General features: G+C 49.6%; 1 protein-coding gene across 1 annotated transcript in view; it reads right to left on the reverse strand.

Moving 5' to 3' along the window:
* Positions 1-21,568, reverse strand: part of LOC121276500 (NFX1-type zinc finger-containing protein 1-like) — a 46,399-nt gene extending 24,831 nt beyond the window's left edge. The window contains exons 1-5 of the mRNA XM_041184990.1: positions 21,552-21,568; positions 15,412-16,824; positions 12,105-12,729; positions 10,116-10,250; positions 317-462 (exon numbers count right to left, since the gene is read on the reverse strand). Coding sequence (XP_041040924.1) covers positions 317-462; positions 10,116-10,250; positions 12,105-12,729; positions 15,412-16,797 — 2,292 coding nt within the window. The 5' untranslated portion in view covers positions 16,798-16,824; positions 21,552-21,568. The remainder of the gene's footprint in view (positions 1-316; positions 463-10,115; positions 10,251-12,104; positions 12,730-15,411; positions 16,825-21,551) is intronic.
* Positions 21,569-22,358: the final 790 nt, after the last annotated feature.

The raw sequence follows: 22,358 nt of genomic DNA on the forward strand, positions 1-22,358 counted from the left end.
AGACTAACAAAGGGATGGAGGATTGTGGGGTTGGAGGAGGTTACAGAAATAGGGAGGGGTGAAGCCTTGGAGCGAATGGAAAACAAGGACGAGGATATTAAAGTAGAGACCTTGTAGGTCGGTGAGCAGAAGGGTGATAGATGAAAAAGGACTTGATGTCAGTTAAAAATGGATAGCAGAGGTTTTGGATAAAAGTCATCGTGTTTGAGAACTTTCTGGGAGTCTGTATATAAAAGCAGGATTTTCTTTATTTGTTTCCCCTTCTTTTATGGGTTTACCATGACGGCAGAGAGCTTGGATCATTTATCAGGCCCACCTCTTTGAATCTGCGCCTCTGTGTGGGAGTCAGGATCTTCTGTAATGTGTCCCTGCGAAGTGCCTCCAGGGAGAACATCTGAAGCTTCTTGTTTCTGGGGTATCCCCCAATACGCGCAATCCCCGTGGGTTTAAACTCGAGTATCCCTGAAAAATAAAAAGCAAGACATTCGCTTACTAACTGGTGCCACCTGCGGTAACCATGACCCTCACACTGGGCTGGCACAGATACGGACTGAGAATGGGACTTGAGAAAGCGTGGAACAGCTGACCATGAAGCCTCTACCGCATTTACCAATATCCTCCCAAAAGATACCTCACCGAGGACTTTACCAGATTTATCATTCACCTGACACAAACGTGCTACAGTACAATCTACCCTAACATGTGTTCTCCCAACTCCTGTGGACTGGGAGTATAGAATCATTTAGCACAGTGGAAGGCTATTTGGCCCATCGTGTCTGTGCTGGCCCTTTAAAAGAGCTATCCAACAATCCCCACTCCTTTGTTCCCTCCCCCCATTGTCCTGCAATGATTTCCCCCTCCTTCAAACATTTATCCAATTTCCCTTTGAAAGTTACTATTTCTTTCAGGCATGAGCTTTAGATCATAACAACCAGCGTTTAAAAATAAATCTCCATCAATTCCTCTCTTGCTCAGTCAGAGTCGCCTTCAATCCACGTCCGCTGGTTACCGACCCTCCTGCCACTGGAAACAGTTTCGCTGTATTGACTCTTAGCAAAACCCTCCTGATGTTCAAAATTCAAAAAAAATAAAATCAATTAAACCTCCCTTTCACCATCTTGGTCTTTTCTTGTTCATCCTCTGAGGCAAAGGAGACCATGTCCGTTGTCTGCATTGTTTGGTAGGGTTCCGACGGGTATGTAGGCGACTGCTAAGGCCGATCTGTGCCTGGGAAGTTTTGCTCAAAGGAGACTGCAACAGGTTTTTATTTGGTTGTGCCATTTTTCTTTTATTCATTCACGGGATGTGAGCATCGCTGGCTAGGCCAGCATTTATTGCCCATCCTTAATTGCCCTTGAGAAGGTGGTGGTGAGCTGCCTTCATGAACCGCTGCAGTCCATGTGGTGTAGGCATACCCACAGTGCTGTTAGGGAGGGAGTTCCACGATGGTGACCCAACCACAGTGAAGGAATGGTGATATATTTCCAAGTCAGGATGGTGAGTGACTTGGTGGGGAACTTCCAGGTGGTGGTGTTCACATCTATCTGCTGCCCTTGTCCTTCTAGATGGTAGTGGTCATGGGTTTGGAAGGTGCTGCCTAAGGAGCCTTGGTGAGTTCCTGCAGTGCATCTTGTAGATGGTACACACTGATGCCACTGTGTGTCGGTGATGGTGAGAGTGAAAGTTTGTGAAAGGGGTGCCAATCAAGCAGGCTGCTTTGTCCTGGACGGTATCAAGCTTCTTGAGTGTTGTTGGTAGACAGGCTTTGGGGAGTCAGGTGGTGAGTTACTCCTTGCAGGATTCCTAGCCTCTGACCTGCTCTTGTAACCACAGTATTTATATGGCTAGTCCAGTTCAGTTTCTGGTCAATGGTAGCCCCCAGGATGTTGATAGTGGGGGATTCAGCGATGGTAATGCCATTGAATGTCAAGTAGAGATGGTTGGATTCTCTCTTGTTGGAGATGGTCATTGCCTGACACTTGTGAGGTGTGAATGTTACTCACCACCTGTCAGTCCAAACCTGGATACTGTCCAGGTCTTGCTGCATTTGGACATGGCCTGCTTCAGTATCTGAGGATTCACTAATGGTGCTGAACATTGTGCAATCATCAGTGAAAAATCCCCAGAGCTGACCTTACGATGGAAGGAAGGTCATTGATAAAGCAGCTGAAGATGGTGATCTTGGGTGAGCTTCTCCCAGGACTTGGGGTCGATATCAAAATTCCTAAGTGAAGCCTACAGAGCGCTCCTGTAGTGCTTCTTTTGAGCACTATGAGAGTGCACCCCAGACTCAGGCTCTCTATGGAGTAATTGCTTTGGTAAGCAAATGTCAGGCATTCTGGTGAGATGACCAGCCCCACATCAGTTGTGACTGTCTCAATATGGCATGGATACCAGCTCAGTTGAGCACATCAGGTGTCTGGTGTTTTTTTCCTGCCATCTGATCTGCAGAAGCTCCTGAAGGCAGCTCAAGTGAAAGTGGTTGAGTCTCTTGGCATGATACTGGTGCACAATCCAAGTCTTCCATGTGTACAGCAGAGGGGCCAGGGCTATGCTCTATAGACTGACTGGTAGGCAGACTTACACCCCTTTCTCAGACTGGTGCTCGAAGTCTGCCAAAGGCTACAGGTGCTTTGGCAATTCTTGCACATGTTCTCAACACCAATATACACAGCTCGATAGTGCTGAGATAAGTGAACTTATCCACTGCTGACATGTTCTGGACCGAAATCTTGGGCGAGAACTGGAGCAGGTTTCCTGTGTTGATCGTAAGGCCGAAGTAGCCGTCAGAAGTTGGGAACAAGTCCAGGCTACATTGTATGTCCAGCTGAACCAGCAGATGGTGCAGTCAGGAATCTGCAAACAGGATATCACGATGTCCTTGCAACTCCAGGCAAAGGCCAAGGTTATGATCGAGCAGCTTACCATCCAAGTGATAACTGATTTCAAAACCAGGCTCAGCATCATGGAATGCATCACAGAGCATGGCAGAGGGGAAAAAAAAGAGGGCTGGCACTAGCACACAGCACTGTTCAACTCCATTAGTGACAGGGAACATGTCAGAAGACTCCCCATCATCCAGGACACATGCAAGCACACTGTAGTGGAACTGTTGAACCATTGTGACGAACTTTTCAGGGCACCTAAATTTCACCATAACCTTCCAAAGGCCCTCATGGCCGACTGTGTCAAAAGCCTTGGTCAGATCAACAACATGATGTAGAGGTCCACATTCAGTTCTTGGTGTTTCACCTGGAGCTGTCCAACTGTAAATACCATATCAGAGGTTCGCCAAGCTTTTCTGGAACCATACCGACTCTCCAGCGGCACATCCTGGTCGAGATGTCGCACTAAGTGGTTCGGAGGGATTCTGACGAAGATGTTGCCAGTGATGAGAGACAGCAGTGAGATTCCTATACAACTGCTGCAAAATTGCAGAGCTCCTTTCTGCATGTGCAGGTCGGCAATTGGAGGCATCTCTGTATTTTTGTGGGGCGGTTCCTTGCTCCCACACAGATGGATCAGGCATTGGCTTCCAGCCTTATAGATCTCGGCTGGGATGGCATTAGCTCCTGGAGCTTTGCTGCGAGACTGGAGTTTGATTGTCTTTGTCGTTTCTAACAACGTGGGAGGGTCATCGAGAGAGCAGTTGATGGCAACCTGCTGACCTCTCCTTCGCTGGATGGGTGAAAGCTGATTGAGGACGTGAATAAAGTGCTCTGCCCATCTTTCTAGAATTTGTTTTTTTTGTGTGAGGGGTGTTGACCCGCTGGTACCCGCGGTTTGGTGATGAACTGGGGTCTGGGGCCCACAGACAGATTTCAGAGCATCGTAGAATTCCAGTCTGAGATTTGTTTTTTTCATATTCGACGTGGGTGTCGCTGTCTAGGCCCAGCATTTATTGCCCATCCCTAATTGGCCTTGATCGTAAGGGCAATTCAGATTTCCCTCAAGAGGGCATTTTAAGAGTCAACCACATTGAGTCACATGTAGACCAGACCAGGTGAGGATGGTAGATTCTCTTCCCTAAAGGACATTAGTGAACCAGACGGGTTTTTACAACAATCGGCGATGGTTTAATCGGGCTTTTAATTCCGGATTTTTATTGAATTCAAATTTCACCATCTGCTGTGGTGGGATTTGAACCTGTGTCCCCAGAGCATTACCTTGGGTCTCTGGAATACTAGTCCAGTATGCCACCGCCTCCCTACAATTACATGGTGTATATGACTCAAGTTTGCCTGCTTTCGAGACCTTGGAGTGCATGTTCACAGGTCCCTGGAGGCGGCAGGACAGGTGGATAAGGTGGTAAAGAAAGCAAAATGAAATGGTTTCCTTTATTGGGCAAGATATTGAAATCAAAAGCAAGGATGTAATGATGGAACTGTATGAAACACTGTAGGAAGCATCTGGAATTTTGTGTACAGTTCTGGTCACCACATTACAAGAAGGACATCATTTTCCTAGAGAGTGTGCGGAGGAGATTTACAAGAATGTTGCCAGGGCTGGAAAATTGCAGCTATGAGGAGAGATTGGATAGGCTGGGGTTGTTTTCTTTAGAACAGAGGAGGCTAAGGGGTGACCGAATTGAGGTGTACAAAATTATGGGGGACCTAGATAGGTTAGACAGGAAAGACCCATTTCCCCGAGCTAAAGGGTCAATTACCAGGGGGCAGAGATTTAAGGTGATTGGTAGGATTAGAGGGGACATGGGGAAAAACTTTTTCACCCAGAGGGTGGTGGGTGTCTGGAACTCATGGCCTAAATTGGTGGTTGAGGCTGAAACAACACTCATTTAGAAGGTACCTCGATCTGCATCTGAAGTGCTGTAACCTGCAGGGCTACGGACCAGGTGCTAGAAAGCGGGTTTAGAAATGAGCGGCTAGTTTCTTTTTCCTCTTTGTATGGCCGGCACAGACATGATGGGCTGAATGGCCTCTTTCTGCACCGTGGTTTTGCTTCTCTGTCTCCCAGTTTGCACTGGACAGTGCTGATGAAGTTTCAGTAGGCAACATGCTTGGAGAGTGTTGATGTAAACTTTGTACAGGTGATGTTTCTTCTCCAGTAGTTCCTGGATTACCATGTTATGTTCATCGAACCAGTCTTGATGCTTACAAGAGGTCAAGCCCAGGGTCTCCAGAGCAGTGGAGTGCACCACAACCCTCACCTTCAGTCATCCTTAATACAGCGAGTGTCCATTTTCACCTGACACAGATGACTCTCGAGTTTCTCGGAGAGATTCATTCATGACTGCCTGTTTGAGCCTCGAGGCACTGAGATGCTGCTGGACCTCAATACCCTGGGGGCATCTCAGGGGGGTAGATCTTGACTGTCCTCCTTGGAGAAAATGCTAAGAGGACACGAAATGGAGGTGTTCAAAACCATGAAGCAGCCAGATAGGGTAGAACAAAGAACAAAGAAAAGTACAGCACAGAAACAGGCCCTTCGGCCCTCCAAGCCTGCACCGATCACATTGCCCGTCAACTAAAACATTTTGCACTTCCGGGGTCTGTATCCCTCTATTCCCATCCTATTCATGTATTTGTCAAGCTGCCTCTTATACACCATTATTGTACCTTCTTTCACCACCTCCTCTGGCAGCGAGTTCCAGACACTCACTACCCTCTGCATAAAAAACTTGCCCCGCACATCTCCTCTATAGTTTTCTTCTCTCACCTTAAATCTATGTCCCCTAGTAATTGACTCTTCCACCCTGGGAAAAAGCTTCTGACTATCTACTCTGTCCATGCCACTCATAATTTTGTAAACTTCTATCAAGTCGCCCCTCAATCTCCGTCGCTCTAGTGAGAACAATCCGAGTTTCTCCAACCTCTCCTCATAGCTAATAACCTCCAGACCAGGCAGCATCCTGATAAACCTCCTCTGCACCCTCTCCAATGCCTCCATATCCTTCTGGTAATGTGGTGACCAGAATTGCACGCAATATTCCAAGTGTGGCCGAACCAAGGCTCTATACAGCTGCTACAACGGGTAGTCAGGGAGAAACCGTTCCCGCTCGTAAAAATATCAAGAACGAGAGAGCACGGATTTGAAGTGATTTGCAAAAGAAGCAAATGTGACAGAAGAAAAAAAACTTTTCACACGGCGAGGGGTTCGGGTCTGGAATGCACTGCCTGAGAGTGTGGTGGAAGCAGGTTCAGTCGAGGCATTCAAGAGGGCATTAGATGATTATTTGAATAGAAACAATGTGCAAGGGTACGGGGAAAAGGCAGGGCAATGGCACTAGGTCACAATGCTCATGCGGAGAGCTGGTGCAGACATGATGGGCCAAATGGCCTCCTTTAGTACAGTAACATTCTGAGACTCTGTTTAACTTTGAAATGAGAAGATGGTGGTCAGTCCGGCAGTCAGCGCCACATGTACATCCTGCCTGTCCGTCTGCCTGCTGATGACAGGCATTGGTGAGACTGTACCCGGAGCACTGCGTACAGTTTTGGTCACCTTATTTAAGGAGGGATATACTTGCGTTGGAGGCAGTTCAGAGAAGATTCACTCAAATTATTCCTGGGATTAGGGGCTTATCTTATGGATGAAAAGTTGAACATTTTGGGCCTTTACCTGTTGGAGTTTAGAAGAATGAGAGGTGACCTTATTGAACCATATAAGATACTGAGGGGGCTTGACAGGGTGGGTATTGGGAATACGTTTCCAATTGTGGGGAAATCTGGAACTAGGGCTAACCTAAATCAGCAAAATAAAGGGGTCTCACATTTAAGACGGAGGTGAGGAGGAATTTCTTCTTTCAGAGGGTCATCAGTCTGGAATTCTCTTCCCTGGAGAGCAGTGGAGGCTGGGCCACTGAGTTAGACAGGTTTTTGATAGACAAGGGAGTCAAGGGTTATGGGGGGGACAGGCAGGAAAGTGGAGTTAAGGCCACAATCAGGTCAGCCAGGATCTTATTGACTGGCAGAGCAAGCTCAATGGGCTGAATGGCCTACTCCTGTTCCTAATTCTTATGACCTTATGCATAGAACATGGATGTATCCAAGCTGTGCTGCAATTAGGCTGGTAGAAACCTACATTGGTGAGCACACACCTTCAGCAAGAGGAGACCATTCCTGTTATAGCTTTAACAGTGCTTTTTCCAACGAGCTCTTCTCACACCTAGTGAGCTGCACCAACACGAGAATGATTAACTTGTCTGACTTTGGTACAGCAACAATCAAGGAATGGAGGTCATCATATGAAGTCAAGGATAAATTCTCCGGGTTGGTCAGGGTTAAAGGCGTACACCCTGAGCGTCCGTCAGGGCGAAGGGCGTACACCCTGAGCGTCCGTCAGGGCGAAGGGCGTACACCCTGAGCGTCCGTCAGGGCGAAGGGCGTACACCCTGAGCGTCCGTCAGGGCGAAGGGCGTACACCCTGAGCGTCCGTCAGGGCGAAGGGCGTACACCCTGAGCGTCCGTCAGGGCGAAGGGCGTACACCCTGAGCGTCCGTCAGGGTTAAAGGCGTACACCCTGAGCGTCCGTCAGGGTTAAAGGCGTACACCCTGAGCGTCCGTCAGGGTTAAAGGCGTACACCCTGAGCGTCCGTCAGGGTTAAAGGCGTACACCCTGAGCGTCCGTCAGGGTTAAAGGCGTACACCCTGAGCGTCCGTCAGGGTTAAAGGCGTACACCCTGAGCGTCCGTCAGGGTTAAAGGCATACACCCTGACTGTCAGTCAGGGTTAAGGGTGTACTCACTGATGAGTGTTACCTGCCTGTTGTTGTGCAGGGGGAGTTTAAGCACCATCAGATGATCATTAACACCCTAGAGAAGACAAGTCAACTTACTGACGAGGTGTTTCATGACTGTAAAACGTACACCAGTTTCACACTGTTCCCCTATTCCCACAGCCACTCTACAACAATTTGTAACCTGCACAGATTTGTTTGAGCTGATCCCCCTCAGCTCGGAGAGTCTCACTGAGGGCAGTAACCTGGACGCTGTCGGTAAAAGGCTGGCAAGGGACAAGAGCAGCTCTTCACCCAGGTCTGTTGGCCGGTGGCATTGTCCGTGAGGATGAGCATGTTCCACACGCCAATGGTGACCAGTGTCACCTTTGCTTTAATTTTTTGAGATTGACTTACAACCGCATTGATGGGAATCGCTGCCAGGTATGACCTGCTGGACAGGGAGGTGAAGCTGCCGGGTATGACCTGCTGGACAGGGAGGTGAAGCTGCCGGGTATGGCCTGCTGGTCAGGGAGGTGAAGCTGCCGGGTATGACCTGCTGGTCAGGGAGGTGAAGCTGCCGGGTATGACCTGCTGGCCAGGGAGGTGAAGCTGCCGGGTATGACCTGCTGGTCAGGGAGGTGAAGCTGCCGGGTATGGTCTAGGGCCAGGGAGGTGAAGCTGCCGGGTATGACCTGCTGGTCAGGGAGGTGAAGCTGCCGGGTATGACCTGCTGGTCAGGGAGGTGAAGCTGCCGGGTATGACCTGCTGGTCAGGGAGGTGAAGCTGCCGGGTATGACCTGCTGGTCAGGGAGGTGAAGCTGCCGGGTATGACCTGCTGGTCAGGGAGGTGAAGCTGCCGGGTATGACCTGCTGGTCAGGGAGGTGAAGCTGCCGGGTATGACCTGCTGGTCAGGGAGGTGAAGCTGCCGGGTATGACCTGCTGGCCAGGGAGGTGAAGCTGCCGGGTATGACCTGCTGGTCAGGGAGGTGAAGCTGCCGGGTATGACCTGCTGGTCAGGGTGGTGAAGCTGCCGGGTATGACCTGCTGGTCAGGGAGGTGAAGCTGCCGGGTATGACCTGCTGGTCAGGGAGGTGAAGCTGCCGGGTATGACCTGCTGGTCAGGGAGGTGAAGCTGCCGGGTATGACCTGCTGGTCAGGGAGGTGAAGCTGCCGGGTATGACCTGCTGGTCAGGGAGGTGAAGCTGCCGGGTATGGTCTAGGGTCAGGGAGGTGAAGTAGACAATGTTTACAACAGTTTTTCCAGCACCTTCCTCACATTAGTGAGCAGCGTGGTCCTGAATAAGGGCTGCTCAGTCGCTCAGGGGGCTGCCGAGTTCCACTTCTTCTTCATCCCAGTGAAACATGACCCCGTGGTCTGAGCCACCTACGTGCAGGATTAAGGCTATAGCTCCCAATGAATCCATAGCTGCTGCTACACCACTCACTCATCACCAGAGGACTTGTGACAGGCAGACAATGGATGGTAAATGATGGAAAGATGATGAACATGACTTATAGGGAATTTTAAAAAAAATTCTTTTACAGAGTGTGGGCATTGTTGGCTAGGCCAGCATTTATTGCCCATTCCTATTGGATTAATTGGATTATAGTGCGGGAGAGCTGCAAATCACCAGCCTCACTCTCCAGTCCTGACCAATCTTGGTCCAGTGTCAAGACGGGTATAGAGGGCCTGAGATCGATCCGGATGCAGTGGGTGGCCAGAATGTGGCCTGTCTCTTGTTGAGATCGATGTGCCCCACGGTGCTGACCTGTCTTCAAGACCGTTGGACCTCAGGTTGGTCTCATCCACCCAGTCTGCCAGAATCAGTCTCCCATGTGAGGGTGGACAAATCCCCCAGTAGCTGAGGGTGGGAGACCTGATGGTGACTGAGCCACAGTTAAGAGCTGGGTGAAGGAGAGACCGATACAGGCTCAGCCACTCCAAAGAGCGCGGCAAGCCTGCCTGGGAGACGTGTTACCACAACCTTACACATTTCACAATGCTTAAAAGGCAACATTTGCGGGGCTCTGGGGGAAGAGCAGGGTTATGGGACTAACTGGATAGATCTGTCCAAAGAGCCGGCACAGACATGATGGGCTGAATGGCCTAGCCCTGTGCTGTGAGATTCTCCAATTTATAGTTACCCTTGAGATGGTGATGATGGGAAACTCTCTCATTAAACCACAGTGTGAGCCATTTGATACAGAGCGGATCGCTGTTAGCAGTCAGTGTTGGAGCAGGACTGGAGTTACATGTAGGCCCAGGGCTGGTAAGGGCTTCCCTACAAAAGAAGCATCAGTGAACCAGCTGGGGTTCTTTAAACTACAATCCAAGAAAACTTCACAATCACTTTTACCTACACCAGCATTTTAAATATTTCCCAATGTTTTATAAACCATTGTCATGGTGGCATTACCTTGTAAAGAATCCCCTCACCTTCCAGGAACTGTTCCAGGGCATGCTTGGTTTTGCAGACGATCAGAATGGGGCTGTGATTCCCATCGTTGTTCTGCCAGAGACTCTGATTATGTAGCAGCAGCTCCACCAATTTTAACCCAAGGAAACTCTTTCCTGTTGTAACAATGGCAAGCGGACCACAGGTTACACACGCACTGGCACACAAACACACACAAACACACACACCACTGCTCCAACGACTGACCCGACAGCCTCTCAGTGCAAGATACACTTGAGTTTGTGTCTAGATAAAGCAAAAGCTATCTAGAAGTCAGTTGTGGCCCACTAGGAAACACTCTCCCCTCAAAGCGAGTTCCCAGTCCAAATCTAGAGACTAGGAACACAATATCAAGACTGACGCACTAAGGGAATGCTCTCTCTTCATCTCTCTCTCTCTCATCTATCTTCCCGGGTCGATGTAGAAGTTGCCACAATCCTTTCAAAGCAGCAGCAGCAGCATCGGAGTTAACTCTGGTGTCCTAACTTGTTTTATTCATTCATGTGACGTGAGCATCGCTGGCTAGGCCAGCATTTGTTGCCCATCCCAGTTGCCCTTAACAGCTAAGTGGCTTGCTCGGCCATCTGAGAGGCATTGCTGGGGGTCTGGAGGCCAGACCAGGTAAGAGCAGCAGGTTTCCTTCCCTAAAGGATATTAGTGAACCAGGTGGGCTTTGAGAGATATTCCAGTAGTTTCATGATCATCAATACTGAGGTTAGATTTTTATTCCGGATTTATTAATTAATTGAATTTAAATTCTACCTGCTGCCTTGGTGAAATTTGAACCTGTGTTATGCTCATTAATCCAAACGTCTGGATTACCAGTCAAGTAGCATAATTCCTATGGTGCCACTCCTATATATATATATATATATATATATATATACATCTTTCAACCACCATCACAAACAGATTATCCAGTTATGTATCTCGTTGCTGCTTATGGGAGCTGGAGGTGCACGAATTGACTGCTATATGGCAACATATATCTGTGGATGATGGAAGATTAGGGCTGCACAGGCCTGTTCACTTGGTTCTATGCCTCCTGTTAGCTTCATGACATTCGCTCCCTCCTAAAACCCACTGGCTTTGAAGGCCCAAGCCTGATGCTACGCAATCAGTACTCCCCAATCAATACCTCCAATCCTACCTACCCAATCAATACTCCCCAATCAATACTCCCCAATCCTACACACCCAATCAATACCTCCAATCCTACAAACCCAATCAGTACTCCCCAATCAATACCTCCAATCCTACCCACTTAGTCCGTACTCCCCAATCAATACCTCCAATCCTACCCAACCAATCAGTACTCCCCAATCAATACCTCCAATCCTACCCACCCAATCAGTACTCCCCAATCAATACCTCCAATCCTAGCCACCCAATCAGTACTCCCCAATCAATACCTCCAATCCTAGCCACCCAATCGGTACTCCCCAATCAATACCTCCAATCCTACCCACCCATTCGGTACTCCCCAAACAATACCTCCAATCCTACCCACCCAATCAGTACTTCCCAATCAATTCCTCCCATCCTACCCACCCAATCAGTACTCACCAATCAATACCTCCAATCCTACCCACCCAATCAGTACTCCCCAATCAATACCTCCAATCCTACCCACCCAAACAGTACTCACCAATCAATACCTCCAATCCTACCCACCCAATCGGTACTCCCCAATCAATACCTCCAATCCTACCCACTTAGTCGGTATTCCCCAATCAATACCTCCAATCCTACCCATCCAAACAATATATCCTAATAGTCCCTGCCAATCAATACATCCCAATACTACCTGAATTCTCTGCCACTCTTTCCTACCTCGGTGGCTATTCTATCTTTTTAATAAAAAGAATTACTACTGAGAGCTGCTTCCCTTGGGCCTTGTCGACATCAGCAAGTGTCTAGTTCCCTCTCAGTTTGCTCCAAGCAGAAGTACATAACCTCTGGCCACCTACCTGTTCCAGGAGGGCCTTGGATTAATGCAAATTCCCGTTTGAGGGCCTTTTGAAGAGCCTTTAGCTGAGATCTGTCAAAATGCTTCAACCATCGCAGAGACCGGAAATCTTGCTTAAATGGATTGACTTTGTACTTGTTCTTCCCTGTGAGGTTGCCACCTTGCCCCATTGGGGTCCCACCTTGACCCATTGGCTTACACCTCAGCTGTCCGGGATCCATGCTCTTCCCAGCTGGGTTGCTGCCCCTCCCAGTGGAGCCAGCAGTGCCCAGCGCTGGGCCAGGTGTCTTCTCCGCTGGCTGGAGCGGCTGGTCTCTGATATCGATAAACCCTCCTGCAAGGCCAGAGCTTCCCTCTGCTACTGGATGATGCTCCTCTTCCATGTTCCCATCACCCTCAACTACGCGTTGAATCGATTCCTCTGCAGTCCTCACTTTCTCTTCCAATGGATTCACCTCCTCTGCTGCTTCCTCCATTCTCATTTCTGCTGAGCTAACACTATCCTCAGTCAGATCAAAGGAATCCTCTGTGAGGTGGCCCTGTTCCTCTGTCTGCTGTTCTGTAAGGGTCTGGTCTGGTCCTGGCTCCACTGGTGGGCAGATGTCCTTCTGCAAATCACTCTCCATCTAGAAATAAAGGCAAAAAAAGAGGTCCAGTTACTTTGGAACATCCCGATGATGTGAAAGGGAGTATGGAACCTAAGGAATAGGAGGTGGAGTAGACTACATGTCCTGCCGAGTCTGTTCCACCAATCAGTAAGATCATGGCCGATCTTGGGCTTCAACTCCACTTTCTAGTCCACTCCCCATCTCCGAGACACCAAAAGCCTGCCAATCTCAGCCTTGAATTTTCTCAATGATGGAGCATCCACAACCTTCTGGGGTAGAGAATTTCATAGGAACATCTGACTTAGGAACAAGAGTAGGCCATTCAGCCCTTCGAGCCTGCTCCACCATGCAATAAGATCATGGCTGATCTGGTTGTGGTCTCAATTCCACTTACCCCGTCTGCCTCCCATAACTTAACTCCCCTTGTCTATCAAAAACCTGCCTTGAATAAATTCAATGACTCAGCCTCCAAGGCTTTCTAGGGAAGAGAATTCCACAGACTATCAACCCTCTGAGGGAAAAAAATTCTCCTCAACTCAGTCTTAAACATCTTATTTTCAAAACGGTGTTCCTGGTTCTAGGTTCCCCCACAAGTGGAAACATCCTCCCAGTATCCCCCATGTTAAATACACTCAGGATGTTATTGTCAAGAAGGTATAATAATGTCTATAATGTTATTGGAAATTATTTTAAAAGAGTTTAGTGGTGCCTGTGTCTATGTGTATGTTTGTGTGTCTTAATTGGATTAAAGCCAACTGGTCTAGAGGCTTTGATGTATAGAAGAGAAGTAGGTTCGAAATGGTAATCAGGTAAACATAGGGAAATAGAAGGTCTGGTGTATAGGGGCAATTTACATTTAAATAGACTATTCAAAAGAGCGGGTAAAATGTTACACCTAACCAGGTGAAGCTCAAAAACAATGTGTTTATTTTTTTCAAAGGTTACTAGCAAGTGTGACATGAGAAAAACTTTTTCACACGACGAGTGGTTCGGGTCTGGAATGCACTGCCTGGAAGTGTGGTGGAGGTAGGTTCAACTGAGGCATTCCAAAGGGCATTAGAATGTGCAAGGGTATGGGGAAAAAGGCAGGGCAATAGCACTTGGTCATAATGCTCATTTGGAGAGCCAGTGCAGACATGATGGGCCAAATGGCCTCCTTCTGTGCTGTTAAGATTCTGTGATGAAAGGGTTTTATTATTAGAAAATTTGAATTTAAAAAAAACCTAGTGATGATGAGAATTTGCATTCAAAGAGGGAAATATGTATAAAGGAAGAGAAGGCTGTTGGTAAAGAGGGAGAGAGATTCTAAGATCTAAAGCCTCCAGCCTGTAAGCCTCAAGATGCGGTCTGCAAGGACCCAGAACTGAAAGAAACTCATTTTGAAGTGATTGTCCAGGGTGTGCTTTGCCAGGGGTATGTTTAAATCTATGAGATTTACTGTTGCCTTAATGGGGGTGTAACTGAGAGTCAGATTAATTATAGTAGTAATTTTGTAGACACACTTTTATACTCTTTCTTGTAATAATAAATGTTTAATTTAGTTTTCTAAAAAACCTCTTGAGACTTGATGGTCTTATTACTACTGAAGTCTATGGGCCAAGTGCAGGTAAATGGGATTAGGTAGGTAGGTAGGTCAGGTGTTTCTCACGTGTCGGTGCAGACTCGATGAGCTGAAGGGCCTCTTTTGCACTGTGTGATTCTGTGAATTCAAAGCCTGCATCCCGAAACATACAAATTGCAGAAATGGGTTATGACAACTGTTTCACGTTTCCCTCTGGGATTTGAACAACTCAGCCTTTACCATCAGCTCTGTCATAATATTATATGTTTCAATAAGATCACCTCTCATTCTTCTAAACTCCAATGGATACAGGGCCCAGCCTGTTCAACCTCTCCTCAAAGATAACCCCTTCATCCTAGGAGTCAGTCAAGCGAACCTTCTCTGAACTGCTTCTAACACAATTATAGCCTTTTTCAAACAAAGAGACCAAAACTGTACATAATATTCCAGATGTGGTCTCACCAAGGCCCTGTACAGCTGCAGTAAAACTTCCTTACAATAATTGCCGACATTCCATCTGCTGCAACTGCATGACTAACTTTTAGCAAGGTTCACTCCGAATGAAGCAATTTCTCCTCACCTCACTCCTAAACTGATATTTTATGAGGACAGAGTTGGAACTTTTTTTTAAAATTCACTCCTGGGCTGTGGGTACCATTGGCAAGGACAGCATTTATTGCCCATCCCCAAATGCCCTCTAGATACAACAGTTAAGAGTCAACTCTACATTGCTGTGGGTCCGGAGTCACACGGAGACCAGGATAAGGATGGTGGGTTTCCATCCACAAAGGACATTTAGTGAAGCAGACCGGTAGTTCCGTGGGCCGGGATTTTCCAGACCCATTGTGGACGGGACAGCAAATTTAGTGAACCAGCAAAATGTCCGTTGACTGCCAACGGGAATTCCCTATCTCGCCCATGGTCACTGTTAGTAACTGCATTCAAGACAGTGGTCGATAGATTTTTAGATAGCCAGGGAATTAAGGGGATAGGAGGAGGTGGCAGAGGTGTGGAGCTGAGCTTGGCGAACAGCCATGATCTTATTAAGTGACAGAGCCGGCTCCAAGGGCTGAGTGGCCTCTTCTCGCCCCCTATTTCTTATGTTTTTATGTCCTTACTCGATGGAATACGAATCTTACCCCAGCTTCACCCACATCTTTAATGTTTCTGAGCAAGGGCAGCAGATCCAGGCTGATGTTCTGCTGCTGAAGATAGGCAGGTGGATGGACTGAGGATTTACACTTCACAATGTATCGCTGGAAAGGGACTCGCTTCACGTCTATCTCTTGGAGCCCCCGGAGGACGTATCGATAGGCTTCGAAGAAAGCCGGCGACTCCACCATGATGAAGCGGTGCCTGTAGATATGCTTGGACAGTTCCGCGTGACTGGTGGAGAACTGGAGTGAGACCAGCCCTGGGGACAGCCACTTTGCTACTGAGGCGAAGAATATCTCCTCACAATCCATTGCCAGGAGGCAAACCAGGGACCCTTTCCCCAATCTCCGGGAACCCCAGGAGGCTCCGCGGCGAAACTTGTCCACGTCGAACTGCGCCTTGTACGTGACTCCTTCCCACTGGCAAACCGGGTGCAGAACCTGGACGTTCTTATACATCTTCAGCTCGCTGATCTGACCAGCTGCCTCCACAAAATGGCTCCTCGGTGCAAGGCAGGCTGTAACGCCTTCTCTCAGCGACTTCACTAAGTCTTCACGTAGGAGCCGGAAGTGGGTGTCCAAGTAGGCATAACTGCTCTCGTAAGGTCCCGTGACTTTATTGGGGAGCACCGGGGGGTTCACTGGGCCAACCATGTCCTCGGACCTGGGAAAGATGGAAAGGTGGTGGAAGTCTTTGGGCGGTTCCTGGGTGAATATCCCCCACCTCAGCCCACTCTGCTCTCTCGGGAACGCCTCATTGACAGCACACACGAGGTCAAGCAGCTGTTTCTTCACAGGCCAAGAAAACCGAGAACCCAAGCTCTGAAGTCTCTGCAGCCGGGCACTGAGCAAGTCCACAGGAATGGAGATGTGGGTTTGAATGTTCTCAGGAAACACCAGCACCAGGTGGCGAAGAAACCCAATGAGATTGTCCAGGGCGCCTTTGTCAATCTGGCTGTCACAGTCATGGAAGACGGCTATGGAATGAAGCAAGCTCCTCAGCAGGAACACAGAGCAGATCACTAACTGAAGAATGCGTCGAGTCTCTTCTTTGCTGGTGGCCATTTCTGCTGCTATCTTTAGGCCCCTAATCACACAGTGGACTTCAGTGCTCCCCAGCTCCATCCTATTGAGTATTTCTGCCAATTCATCTCGATGTTTCAGGAGGAACGGTAAAACGGTGTTCTGCCGATCACTGTTTTCCAGATTACCAAGGAATGACCACAGGTCCAGTGGGAAGTTGGGGCCTTGCCTGTGGTATCCACCTCTGCCTGGCGCTGGATTTCCTCTGGGAGATTCCCTGGGGATTTTATTTGGGCGGTGCCCAAAGCCATTGTAATAACCATCTGGTCTTCTTCGCTTCCTGTCCATGTTTGGAAGTGGGGAGGGATTTCCAACCTGCAAGGGCAAACAGACTAGGCTTTAGCTCAATTATATATTTTGGTGTCATTTATTTGTAAATTGGTCCCTCTTTTACAATTCACTCGGCTTTTTTTTTTGGAGGGAGCCTCTGGCCATCTCTGGGTCAGAAGGTAAAGGTTCACAAAGCCCAGCTCGGACAGTCCTGGGTAAGTGGGTCTCCATCCAGCTCTCAATTCTGAGTTGCTGTCCAGTGAGAGTCTCCCATCTGCTGGATCCAAGTGACCCCATTCTGCACCCCCCACCCCTTTATCGGAGAATCAAACAGAGCAATAATTGCCCACTTAAGGGCCTCGACAGACCCACTGGCAGGCAGGCTGCTCAACACCACCCCCGCCACTAGTAAAACTGCGGTGGGCGCAGGAGTGGGCAAGTGGGCAGCATGCCACCCCTACCCCCCCCACCACCCCCCCCCCCCCCCCCCCCCCCCACCGCACCCCACCCCAACCCTCCATCCCCAACAAACTCTTTCAAACATGCAGGCGGGGAGCATAAATCCAGCCCATCAAATCTTGCACAGGAGGTGGCCATTCAGCCCAATATGCTTGTGCTGGCTCTTTGAAAGAGCTATCCAATTTATTTCACTCACCCTCCCCAAGCGCTTTCCCCATTGCTCTGCACATGTCTCCTTTTTAAATACTTATCCAATTGCCTTTTGAAAGTAATTAAAGAATTCTCTGCCACCCTATCAGGCGGTGCATTCCAGACCACAACCACCCTATCAGGTGGTGCATTCCAGACCACAACCAGCCTATCAGGCGGTGCATTCCAGACCACAACCAGCCTACCAGGAGGTGCATTCCAGACCACAACCAGCCTACCAGGAGGTGCATTCCAGACCACAACCACCCTATCAGGGGGTGCATTCCAGACCACAACCACCCTATCAGGGGGTGCATTCCAGACCACAACCACCATATCAGGCGGTGCATTCCAGACCACAACCACCCTATCAGGCGGTGCATTCCAGACAACCACCCTATCAGGGGGTGCATTCCAGACCACAACCACCCTATCAGGGGGTGCATTCCAGACCACAACCACCCTATCAGGGGGTGCATTCCAGACCACAACCACCCTATCAGGAGGTGCATTCCAGACCACAACCACCCTATCAGGGGGTGCATTCCAGACCACAACCACCATATCAGGGGGTGCATTCCAGACCACAACCACCCTATCAGGCGGTGCATTCCAGACCACAACCACCCTATCAGGCGGTGCATTCCAGACCACAACCACCCTATCAGGCGGTGCATTCCAGACCACAACCACCCTATCAGGCGGTGCATTCCAAACCACAACCACCCTATCAGGCGGTGCATTCCAAACCACAACCACCCTATCAGGCGGTGCATTCCAAACCACAACCACCCTATCAGGCGGTGCATTCCAAACCACAACCACCCTATCAGGCGGTGCATTCCAAACCACAACCACCCTATCAGGCGGTGCATTCCAGACCACAACCACCCTATCAGGCGGTGCATTCCAGACCACAACCACCCTATCAGGCGGTGCATTCCAGACCACAACCACCCTATCAGGCGGTGCATTCCAGACCACAACCACCCTATCAGGCGGTGCATTCCAGACCACAACCACCCTATCAGGCGGTGCATTCCAGACCACAACCACCCTATCAGGCGGTGCATTCCAGACCACAACCCCTCTATCAGGCGGTGCATTCCAGACCACAACCACCCGATCAGGCGGTGCATTCCAGACCACAACCACCCGATCAGGCGGTGCATTCCAGACCACAACCACCCGATCAGGCGGTGCATTCCAGACCACAACCACCCGATCAGGCGGTGCATTCCAGACCACAACCACCCGATCAGGCGGTGCATTCCAGACCACAACCACCCGATCAGGCGGTGCATTCCAGACCACAACCACCCGATCAGGCGGTGCATTCCAGACCACAACCACCCGATCAGGCGGTGCATTCCAGACCACAACCACCCGATCAGGCGGTGCATTCCAGACCACAACCACCCTATCAGGCGGTGCATTCCAGACCACAACCACCCTATCAGGCGGTGCATTCCAGACCACAACCACCCTATCAGGCGGTGCATTCCAGACCACAACCACCCTATCAGGCGGTGCATTCCAGACCACAACCACCCTATCAGGCGGTGCATTCCAGACCACAACCACCCTATCAGGTGGTGCATTCCAGACCACAACCACCCTATCAGGTGGTGCATTCCAGACCACAACCACCCTATCAGGTGGTGCATTCCAGACCACAACCACCCTATCAGGTGGTGCATTCCAGACCACAACCACCCTATCAGGGGTGCATTCCAGACCACAACCACCCTATCAGGGGGTGAATTCCAGATCACAACCACCCTATCAGGGGGTGAATTCCAGATCACAACAACTCACAGAGTAAAAAAAATCATTATAATTGGTGTGTAAAAATATTTTTTTTTCTCCTTTGTTTTTTTTCTTACAAATCTGTGTCCTCTTGTTACTGACCCTGCTGTCAACAGAAACAGCACCTCATCTTCCGACCAGGCTCTTTACAGCCTTCCAGACTGAATATTGAGTTCAACAATTTTAGATCATGATCTCCCTCCTCCATCCCCACCCCCCTTTCCATTTCTTCCCCCTCCTTTTTGTTTTTTCCAATAATTTATATAGATTTTTCTTTTCCCACCTATTTCCATTATTTTTAAATGTATTCCACCCATTGTTTATTTCTACCTTTTAGTATTCCCCCAGCCCCACTAGCGCTATCTGTACCTTATCTGTCCTGTCTTCTACTCTTAATTAGCACATTCCTTTAGATAATATCACCACCTTCAACACCTCTTTGTCCTTTTGTCTGTGACAGCTTTTGGTTATCTCCACCTATCACTGGCTGCTTGTCCCAACAACACCCCACCCCACTTAAACCAGCTTATATTTCACCCCTTTCCTATTTTTACTTAGTTCTGTTGAAGGGTCATGAGGACTCAAAACGTCAACTGTGTCCCTCTCCGCCGATGCTGCCAGACCTGCTGAGTTTTTCCAGGTATTTTTGTTTCTGTTTTTGCTTTGGACATCCAGAATACCGATTGCCACAAACCCCTCCCCACATCTGTACCATCCTTCTCACTGCAACAATCTCATACCCTGTCTTCACCAATAGTCCACTAACATATGAAGGGGAGCCTGGTGATCATATCATCAGGTTTCACTCTAATCAGAAAGTTCCAAAGAATTTGGGGGCACGTTCAGAGGCAGGGGCTCTATAAGCTTGCTAGCTTACACTTCCACAGCAGTTCACAGCAACCTGATGCTCGAATCAAAATCTTTTAAATCTTGGATAGACGCATTTCATCTCGTGGCTTAACTGCCTCTACCAATTGTTGACTAACACCAAGTTTAGTTTTAGGCCCAGTCTCATGGTTCCATGAATTGCTGGGAAACAACACTGGGCCAATTTCTGAAAATTGTCCATTTCACACAGGCTTTTTGCCGTATCTTCTCTGGACTTTTGAACGTTGGCTTCTGTAATATTGAACGTGAGCTTGCTGAAGGACTGGCTACACAGTTTCTCATTATTTACTCTATCAAATCCCCTCATGATTTTGAACACCTCGATTAAACTTTCTGCTCCAAATCCTCATCGCTTATGCAGCTTCCTCCCTTTACACCTGAAACTCTCTGCATCTCACTGCTAGTCCAGCCGAAACTCTCGTCCTGAGGATTGAAGCTCGCTGTAAGAATATTGACTACAAGCTGTTGAATGTGGCAATGCCATCAATACAGCTCCACTCCTGCCCCGGAACTTGCATTCCAACCAGGTTTGGCAAGTCTTTTGTCACCAGATGTTCCCGGCTGTCACACTTCCTGACCAGGTTTCACGTGATGGTGCTCATTCCAACCTCGCCTGTGAATCACAGAATTGTTACACCGCAGGAGGCCACTCGGCCCATCGTGTCTGCACCAGCTCTCCGAATGAGCGATTCACTTAGTACCACTAACCCCTGCCCCCCCCCATCTCCCGGTAACCCTGCACGTTCCTCCTTTTCAGATAACAGTCCAATTTCCTCTCGAATGCTACCACACTCCTCAGGCAGTGCATTCCAGGCCTTAACATTCAATTATCTTGCAACTGTGCCACTTCCAAGAACAAGGACACACTTAAGGCATCGCTGTGGCAAACTGGGTTTCAATATTCCGGCAATGGCTCAAAATTCTGTGAGCTGCACCCTGCTTCTGTGAGCATCACCATAAGGTACCCGACCAATAGGCATCCGGCCAGGACCGCTCCTTATTCCTCTCCATAAGAGGTTACGGTTATTACCAGAGGAACATTAAAAAAAAGATGAAAGTAATACATGTTGACAAGAATTTTTCCCCTCCCCAGGTCTAAGCCAGACTTGTACCGCTAAAGGGGAGTGTTAAGAGAAAGAAGGTTGTGGGGTCAATTTCCACTACCATGACCTGTCTAGATTAGGGTGTCAAAGTCCTGAAGATGGGGTCAGGACCTCACTGCCCTGTTAACACCGGCAATGGCGCAGGCACCAAGAGGCTTATCGAGGGGTGTCCAAACAGATTGTTTCAGGTGACAGGGGCTTTAATGTAGAATTCAGGGCTTTACCACAACAACTTGCATTTATATAGCAGCTTTCACAGAGCAAAACGCACCAAGGTGCTCATCACAAGCATTACCAAACAAAATTGGACACATAAGGACATACCCTGTAACCATTTCTAGACCCAGAAACTCGAGTTAGCTGGAACCTTTTGAGCAGGCCCAACCAATTCACTCACACTGCTCTGCAACAACGCATTAAATAATGCATGTGATCACATTTATAGTTATTCTTATGGTCCTGCGTTGTACTGAAAGTACAAGGTTATGGACCAAGAGCAGGAGGGCTTAGGCTGGATGGTTGCTTGCCAACTGCAAGGGCAAACTGCCTTTGGCTGTTTCATTGGGAAGATTGCAGGAGAGAGAGGGGGTGGGGCGGGGGCGAGAGAGCGGGGGAGGGGAGAGCGCGCGGGGGAGGGGAGAGCGCGCGGGGGAGGGGAGAGCGCGCGGGGGAGGGGAGAGCGCGCGGGGGAGGGGAGAGCGCGCGGGGGAGGGGAGAGCGCGCGGGGGAGGGGAGAGCGCGCGGGGGAGGGGAGAGCGCGCGGGGGAGGGGAGAGCGCGCGGGGGAGGGGAGAGCGCGCGGGGGAGGGGAGAGCGCGCGGGGGAGGGGAGAGCGCGCGGGGGAGGGGAGAGCGCGCGGGGGAGGGGAGAGCGCGCGGGGGAGGGGAGAGCGCGCGGGGGAGGGGAGAGCGCGCGGGGGAGGGGAGAGCGCGCGGGGGAGGGGAGAGCGCGCGGGGGAGGGGAGAGCGCGCGGGGGAGGGGAGAGCGAGCGGGGGAGGGGAGAGCGAGCGGGGGAGGGGAGAGCGAGCGGGGGAGGGGAGAGAGAAAGAGAGCGGGGAGGGGAGAGAGAAAGAGAGCGGGGAGGAGAGAGAGAGAGCGGGGAGGAGAGAGAGAGAGCGGGAAGGAGAGAGAG

Source organism: Carcharodon carcharias, chromosome 3 (genome assembly GCF_017639515.1).
Source record: "Carcharodon carcharias isolate sCarCar2 chromosome 3, sCarCar2.pri, whole genome shotgun sequence".
Taxonomy (NCBI): domain Eukaryota; kingdom Metazoa; phylum Chordata; class Chondrichthyes; order Lamniformes; family Lamnidae; genus Carcharodon; species Carcharodon carcharias.